Below are 9,104 nucleotides of genomic sequence, written 5' to 3' on the forward strand. Positions count from 1 at the left end.
TCCTGGTGTCTGCCAGGGCAAGGTCTGAGGTCCTGTATTTTGGTTTAATTTCCATCCAGAGTCCTCCAGGATTCAGAGTTTATAGTTTAAGACTGATCACATATGTTGATAAAAAGAACCATGTGGACCAGCGCCCGAGGAATTAAGACTAAATTAAACAGAAATAAGTCAATAAAACCTTTCCCTGGAGACGTTCAACTGGTCTCCCTTAGTCTCTGTTGATGACAGTGCATTTGGAAAGTATTCAGACCCCTTCCCTTTTCCACATTTTGTTATGTTAAAGCCTTAATCTAAAATGTATTAAATTACCTTTTTCCTCATCAATCTACAGACAATACCCCATAATGACAAAGCGAAAACAGGTTTTTCAAAATTGTATACATGTATTTACGTAATTATTCAGACCCTTTGCTATGAGACTTGAAATTGAGCTCAGGTGCATACTGTTTCCATTGATCATCCTTGAGATGTTTCTACAACTTGATTGGAGTCCACCTGTGGTAAATCCAATTGATTGGACATGATTTGGAAAGGCACACACCTGTCTATATAAGGTCCCACATTTGACAGTGCATGTCAGAGCAAAAACCAAATCATGAGATCGAAGGAATTGTCCGTCGAGCTCCGAGACAGGATTGTGTTAAGGCATCAGCACTGAGGTCCCCAGGAACACAGTGGCCATCCTCATTCTTAAATGGAAGTTTTGAACCACCAAGACTCTTCCTAGAGCTGGCTGCTCAGACAAACTGAGCAATCGGGGAAGAAGGGCCTTGTTCAGGGAGGTGACCAAGAACCTGATGGTCACTCTGACAGAGCTCCAGAGTACCTCTGTGGAGATGGGAGGACAACCTTCCAGAAAGACAACCATCTCTGCAGCACTACACCAATCAGGCCTTTATGGTCGTGGCCTGATGGAAGCCACTCCTCAGTAAAATGCACATGACAGCCTGCTCGGAGTTTGCCAAAAGGCACCTAAAGACTCTCAGACCATGAGAAACAAGATTATCTGGTTTGATGAAACCAAGATTGAACTCTTTGGCCTGAATGCCAAGCGTCAAGTCTGGAGGAAACCTGGCACCATACCTACAGTGAAGCATGGTGGTGGCAGCACCATGCTGTGGGGATGTTATTCCGCGGCAGGGACTGGGAGACTAGTCAGGATCGAGGGAAAGATGAACGGATCAATGTAGAGAGAGATCCTTGAAGAAAACCTGCTCCAGATCGTTCAGGACCTCAGACTGGGGCGAAGGTTCACCTTCCAACAGGACAACAACCCAAAGCACACAGCCAAGACAACATAGGAGTAGCTTCCGGACAAGTCTCTGAATGTTCTTGAGCGGCCCAGCCAGAGCACGGACTTGAACCCGATCGAACATCTCTGGAGAGACCTAGAAATACTGTGCAGCGACGCTTCCCATCCAAACTGACAGAGCTTGAGAGGATCTGTAGGAAATAATGTTGTTTACTCCCCAAATACAGGTGTGCCAAGCTTGTAGTGTCATACCCAAGAAGACTCAAAGCTGCATATGCTGCCAAAAGTGCTTCAACAAAGTACTGAGCAAAGGGTCTGAAAACTTATGTAAATTTGATATTTCAGTTATTTTTTTGCTTTGTCATTATGGGGTATTGTGTGTAGATTGATGAGAGAAAAAAACTGTGTCATTAATTTTAGAATAAGGCTGTAACGTAACAAAATGTGAAAAAAGTCAAGGGGTCTAAATGCTTTCCGAATGCACTGTATGCAGTTGGAGTCGGAAGTTTACATACACCTTAGCCAAATACATTTAAACTCAGTTTTTCACAATTCCTGACATTTAATCAGAGTAAAAATTCCCTGTTTTAGGTCAGTTAGGATCACCACTTTATTTTAAGAATGTGAAATGTCAGAATAATAGTAGAGAGAATGATTTATTTATTTCAGCTTTTATTTGTTTCATCAGATTCCCAGTGGGTCAGAAGTTTACATGTATTTGGTAGCATTGCCTTTAAATTGTTTAACTTGGGTCAAACGTTTCGGGTAGCCTTCCACAAGCTTCCCACAATAAGTTGGGTGAATTTTGGCCCATTCCTCCGGACAGAGCTGGTGTAACTGAGTCAGGTTTGTAGGCCTCCTTGAGCGCACATGCTTTTTCAGTTCTGCCCACAAATGTTCTATAGGATTGAGGTCAGGGCTTTGTGATGGCCACCCCAATACCTTGACTTTGTTGTCCTTAAGCCATTTTGCAAGTATGCTTGGGGTCACTGTCCATTTGGAAGACCCATTTGCGACCAAGCTTTAACTTCCTGACTGATGTCTTGAGATGTTGCTTCAATATATCCACATAATTTTCCTCTTCATGATGCCATTGATTTTGTGAAGTGCACCAGTCCCTCCTGCAGCAAAGCACTCCCACAACATGATGCTGCCACCCCCGTGCTTCACGGTTGGGATGGTGTTCTTCGGCTTGCAAGCCTCCCTGTTTTTCCTCCAAACATAACGATGGTCATTAAGGCAAAACAGTTCTATTTTTGTTTCATCAGACCAGAGGAAATTACTCCAAAAAGTACGATCTTTGTCCCCATGTGCAGTTGCAAACCGTAGTCTGGCTTTTTTTTATGGCGGTTTTGGAGCAGTGGCTTCTTCCTTGCTGAGCGGCCTTTCAGGTTATGTTGATACAGGACTTGTTTTACTGTGGATATAGATACTTTTGTACCGGTTTCCTCCAGCATCTTCACAAGGTCCTTTGCTGTTGTTCTGGGATTGATTTGCACTTTTCGCACCAAAGTATGTTCATCTCCAGGAGACAGATTGCGTCTCCTTCCTGAGTGGTATGACGGCTGCGTGGTCCCATGGTGTTTATACTTGCGTACTATTGTTTGTACAGATTAACGTGGGACCTTCAGGCATTTGGAAAATGCTCCCAAGGATGAACCAGACTTGTGGAGGTCAAAAAAGAAAATCCGGAGGTTTTGGCTGATTTCTTTTGATTTTCCCATGATGTCAAGCAAAGAGGCACTGAGTTTGAAGGTAGGCCTTGAAATACATCCTCAGGTACACCTCCAATTGACTCAAATTATGTCAATTAGCCTATCAGAAGCTTCTAAAGCCATGACATAATTTTCTGGAATTTTCCAAGCTTTTTAAAGGCACAGTGTATGTAAACTTCTGACCCACTGGAATTGTGATACATTGAATTATAAATGAAGTAATCTGTATGTAAACAATTGTTGGAAACAATTGCACAAAGTAGATGTCCTAACCGACTTGCCAAAACTATAGTTTAACAAGAAATTTGTGGAGTGGTTGAATAACGAGTTTTAATGACTCCAACCTAAGTGTATGTAAACTTCCGACTTCAACTGTATATGTTTAACTACTGTAGGTGTTGGTTGAGGCTTTTATGTGTGACAGGGAACAATACAAAACCAATAATACTGACTGTGAAACCACTCAACAGCAGAACAGATATGGTGTTTGGCCCAGCACACCATACACCTACCAGAAAACTACGGTGTAAATGGATTTGTGACTTTTTATTTCTATCCTGGAAAAGATTTGTGTCATGTTATTGTCCATCAGTCTTCCTGTGGGTAAAATATTTTATTTGGCAACCTCTAATGGCTAAATGCGCCACAGTGCACAGATAAGGAGTGTTTACGGACATGTTCAATCTCTCCCAATCCCAGTCTGCTGTCCCCACTTGCTTCAAGATGTCCACCATTGTTCCTGTACCCAAGAAAGCAACGTCAACAGTGAAGAGGCGACTCCGGGATGCTGGCCTTCTAAGCAGAGTTGCAAAGAAAAAGCCATATCTCAGACTGGCCAATAAAAAGAAAAGATTAAGATGGGCAAAAGAACACGGACACTGGACAGAGGAACTCTGCCTAGAAGGCCACCATCCCGGAGTCGCCTTTTCACTGTTGACGTTGAGACTGGTGTTTTGCGGGTACTATTTAATGAAGCTGCCAGTTAAGGACTTGGGAGGCGTCTGTTTCTCAAACTAGACACTTTAATGTACTTGTCCTCTTGCTCAGTTGTGCGGCAATTTTTTAATGGAATATCTACATAGACCAGAGGCCCATTAGAGGCCCATTATCAGCAACCATCACTCCTGTGTTCCAATGGCACGTTGTTAGCTAATCCAAGTTTATCATTTTAAAAGGCACTCTAATGTGCTTGTCCTCTTGTTCAGTTGAGCACCGGGGACTCCCATTCCTCTTTCTATTCTGGTTAGAGCCAGTTTGTGCTGTTCTGTGAAGGGAGTAGTACACAGCGTTGTGAGATCTTCAGTTTCTTGGCAATTTCTCGCATGGAATAGCCTTCATTTCTCAGAACAAGAATAGACTGACGAGTTTCAGAAGAAAGGTCTTTGCTTCTGGCCATTTTGAGCCTGTAATCGAACCCACAAATGCTGATTCTCCAGATACTCAACTAATCTAAAGAAGGTCAGTTTTATTGCTTCTTTAATCAGCACAACCGTTTTCATCTGTGCCGACATAATTGCAAAAGGGTTTTCTTATGATCAATTAGCCTTTTAAAATGATACACTTGGATTAGCTAACACAACGTGCCATTGGAACACAGGAGTGATGGTTGCTGATAATGGACCTCTGTACACCCATGTACAGTAGATACTCCATAAAAAAAATCTGCCGTTTCCAGCTAAAATAGTCATTAACAACATTAAAAATGTTTACACTGTATTTCTGATCAATTTGTTATTTTAATGGACAAAAAAATAGCTTTTCTTTCAAAAACAAGGATATTTCTAAGTAACCCCAAGATTTTGCACGGTAGTGTACGTAGACTTGAAATCACTGCCCACTTTAATGATGGAACACTAGTCACTATAATAATGTTCCATATTTTTGCTTTACTCATCTCATACATATATACTGTATTCTATTCTACTGTATTTAGTTTATCCACTCCGACATTGCTCATCCTAATATTTATATGTTCCTTAATTCCATTATTTTACTTTTATGTTGTGTGTATTGTTAGATATTACTGCATTGTTGTAGCTAGAAACACAAGCATTTCACCACACCTGCAATGACATCTGCTAAACATGTGTATGTGACAAGTAAAATTTGATTTAATTTTTATTTGATGAGGGTTTGATTATTTGATATACAAAGAAAAATATTGCCATGAAATGAGGCATAGACAACGGCAGAAGAGGTCATGTTCCCTCTTCACTTGCCTAAATATTGTATTAAGTGACAACGATCTAAGCTAATAAACTGAATCAGCTTTCTCATGCTCACTACACATTCTCTTTCAAGGAGTTGTTTAGAGTTGGAAAGTTTAGGCCAAATTGGACATGCATTGAATGGTATCTATATAGTTATAGTGCTTCTTTTGATAAAGTATGTTTATGTGGAGTGCTTGACCCCATGTGGATTTATTTTGGCACTTGTTCTTTCAAAACAGTACATCCTGGCTGGAGGTCACCCTGTTTTCAAAAATGTGGACAACACATTTTGTTCTTGTAATGAAGTTTGCACTACAGCCAAAGATATCAGTTGGATCTGCTTAGTGTAAGAGATAGGGTGACATCTCTGCCAAAGCATTTGCATGATGCTAAATACAGTTCAAGGTTCAGGGTTCACAATGTGGAGCCCAGTTTTTATAGATCCCATTGTGGTCAAACGTGGGAACGTCCATTATGGAGATCTATTTTAGTTCTTTAAAAATAAACATCTTAAGCTAAATCGCATGGCATGTAGGTGAAATGAATCGTATAAGGGTGCTGCTCTAGAAATGTATCATCAGCATTCAAAATGTCTAGTTCCCGCAGAATGCCTTCGGTTCTCAGTGGATAGCACAACTGTCTGATTCCATGGATGCAGCCCTCAGGTTTGAGCTGGCTCAAATTAATCATCTAGAAATAACATTGAACATGTCTTGTGTATTTTGTCAATCAGGAACGCATGTTATGAGGTACCTTTGTCGACCCTGCAGGAAGTGCTGAAACATAACTGCAGTGGACAAGTCCAGTGCCACAGGATGCCATAGGTACAGAGTGATTCTGTTACTGTGTGTGGTGTGATGCCACATTGTGTCGTCGTGATTCATTCCATTTAAGTGGCATCATTACACTGACAAAATACCCAGTATAGAATAGGCACTGTAGCATTATATATAGCTGTGCATTATGGCAGCTTTAATGGCTGTTTAGCAGTGTAAATATGAACTAAGGAAATCACAGACTATTTATAAACCATTTGTCATTCCTGACAGAAAATGTATGTTTGAAACATCAGTGTAGGAGTGATAATATGTCCAAGTTTGATGGATGCCCTGGTGACATTTTCATGTTGTCAAGTTGATCATGACAATGCCTGATATGACATTCTGTACAGGCTTAGACAAATAGCATCTGACATTGTTCATCTGGGTATGATAAGTACTTGTTGGATAAATAGAGATTGAGAGCTCTATTTTGACAGTAAACAGTCTTCTGCGAGAACAGAGTGCATTTGGAGGTTGATTGATTGAATTTAGACAATTTTTAAATCCATACATAAAGGCGCTCCAGCCAGTGACACCTCCACAAACAATTTAAGAAAACCATTAACGATAACACAAAGCTTAAAAGCTTATTTTCATTGTGGTCCTTTTGGAGGGGAAGGGGGATGCAGCAAGGTTTGACAGCAATAGTAGTGACAAAACTATGGACAGGTACATCTCCCTTGTCTCACATGGAGGAACATTGTAATTAAGAATTCATGTCTTGAGGCGTGAGAGATGCGTCTATTCTACAGTTAGCGTAGCTGGTTGTGTAACACTGTCTGGTATCTGCCCTGCCTGCTAGAAGCCTTCATTTGTCAAGAACTGTCTTTTTTCAGATTCACTTTCCATTGGATACCATCGGTCTTTTACTTGGACCCTCATTAGCTCATAACTCTTTTTTAAAATGTTTTTATTATTTTACCCCTTTTTACTCCCCAATTTGTTGGTATCCAATTGGTAGTTACAGTCTTGTCTCATCGCTGCAACTCCCGTACAGAGACTCGGGAGAGGCGTAGGTCGAGAGCCGTGCGTCCTCCAAAACACAACCCAACCAAGCTGCACTGCTTCTTGACACAATGCCCGCTTAACCCGGAAGCCAGCCACACCGATGTGTTGGAGGAAACCCCGTACACCTAGCGACCGTGTCAGCATGCATGCGCCCGGCCCGCCACAGGAGTCGTTAGAACGCGATGAGACAAGGACATCCATGCCGGCCAAACCCTCCCCTAACCCGGACGACGCTGGGCCAATTGTGAGCCGCCCCATGGGTCTCCCGGTCGCGGCCGGCTGAGCTCATAACTAACTAACAACATTCTTTTCATTTCCCCCTTCTAGACTATCCTTCCTTCCCAACGGAAGCTACAGTGACAACAGCAGGAGGATTTTATCCAATGAGCTGGAATCTCAGGACTCCATGGGTGGACTGTCTATAGCCCAGAGATAATGACCTAACCCTGCTTATGTCTCACACAAGTTCAACAAGTAAAATACAGTATGTATTAATGGGGACGTATAGTCACCACAATGAGATTCTGGTCTGAAGGACTACAGTCTGATAGTGAAGAAGTCAATCATTTGATTATTGAATTACCAGATGATGGTTTAGGAATTTACTGCGTAAAAGCGCTGTCCAGTCAGAGTTTTTTTCCCCAGGTGAAGACAATCAGACAATGAAGATGCATGAACAGATCAAAAGCCAGTTAGAGTGTCTGTGGAATGACTTGAGCATTACGCCAAGATGATTATTGGTGATAAATATTCTACGGGTCCCTATGAAGTTAAAAGCTATTGTAACCAGTTGGCTCACCAGTTTTGTCAGTGTTTCCCCTAAATGCATTTTACAAGCCTCGCACCGCCGCTGCTAAATCATGGACGCCACTGCAAAAAATAAATAAATATATTTTCAGGATGGTAAAACATTTTAAATGTAAACTTCAACAACTAAAACGAGATAAGGAATGTAGAAAAGATAATGGAGCAATATATATATATATACATTTTATTTATTTATTAGATCATATTTGAGAACTAACAACCACCAAAATAAAAACTAGTCAGGGAGAATCTGAAATTCCAAAAATGTCATGGCATGGGACCCCCATTGATTTTGTTATGTTTGAGTTACTCAGCATAAGAACAATTGTAGGAAACTAGCTTTAAAACTGTAAAATGTTCTCTGCCCTATGGCAAAACATGTAGAATTGTCAAGAGGAGGGCCTCTAAAACCGCTCCATTGGCCACACCTACCACCCCCCCCCCCCGCTGCTGAAAAACATCCTGGGCAAAACACTGTGGATGAAAGGGTCTCATTCCTGGTAGTGACCTGTGTATGTTAAGGACAACTGTATTTAATTATGTCAATCAACTTAGCATTTACTATTTATTTAGTTTTGGCTCTGACAACAACTATTTCATGTACATTTTAATCAGAAGAGAACTGATGGTATAAAATAGACATTACTAAATTGTATTTATTTCAGCTTCAGAAAATAAGGAGCAATGTCTTGTTACTATGTGACAACTTTTTAGTCAGATTTCTTTTGCATTGTTGGATATTATTTGTGATAAATAAATGTGTAACTTCACAATTTTATGTGCCAAGAACTCAGCAACTAACAAAATTGCTTTTCAATTGCTGTCTAATCTAGCCTTGTACTTCTGATCATGCAGCCCAGAAAAAAATGATGGGCTTCAATGGAGACAGCTGAATAGCAAACAGCTTTAATTGTGTAATACTGTGTTGCCTTGAAAGCATTTAAAACATGTTTGACCATTATGCTATTATTTCAGTGAGGCAATTACACAGCAAAAATCCTCTTCTCCCTTTTCATAAATGACTAACTTGATTATCCATGATAATTACATGGTTTCTACAATCCCACTCATCGGTCAAGGGTAGAGGAGTGTTTTACCTCAAGGTCAACAATACAATCCAGGTTTGATGGCGCAGAAGAGGAATTCATATTCTCTATAACCATTCAAGTTTACAGGGCCTAGTTCAATTTAAAGACTTTGGCTCTAATCGAACACTCCCCCATATGATTAAAGCCAAACTCTTGTTTCATGTGTATTATGATTTACCGTAGATTAAAAAATAAACTCAAAA

General features: G+C 40.7%; 1 protein-coding gene across 1 annotated transcript in view; it reads left to right on the forward strand.

The window, feature by feature from the left end:
- The window catches only part of LOC129813853 (5-hydroxytryptamine receptor 4-like), a 55,132-nt gene extending 46,035 nt beyond the window's left edge, over positions 1-9,097 (forward strand). The window contains exon 7 of the mRNA XM_055866432.1: positions 7,334-9,097. Within this exon, the coding sequence (XP_055722407.1) occupies positions 7,334-7,442 (109 nt within the window). The 3' untranslated portion in view covers positions 7,443-9,097. The remainder of the gene's footprint in view (positions 1-7,333) is intronic.
- The last annotated feature ends 7 nt before the right edge of the window (positions 9,098-9,104 follow it).

This window comes from Salvelinus fontinalis, chromosome 2, assembly GCF_029448725.1.
Source record: "Salvelinus fontinalis isolate EN_2023a chromosome 2, ASM2944872v1, whole genome shotgun sequence".
NCBI lineage: Eukaryota > Metazoa > Chordata > Actinopteri > Salmoniformes > Salmonidae > Salvelinus > Salvelinus fontinalis.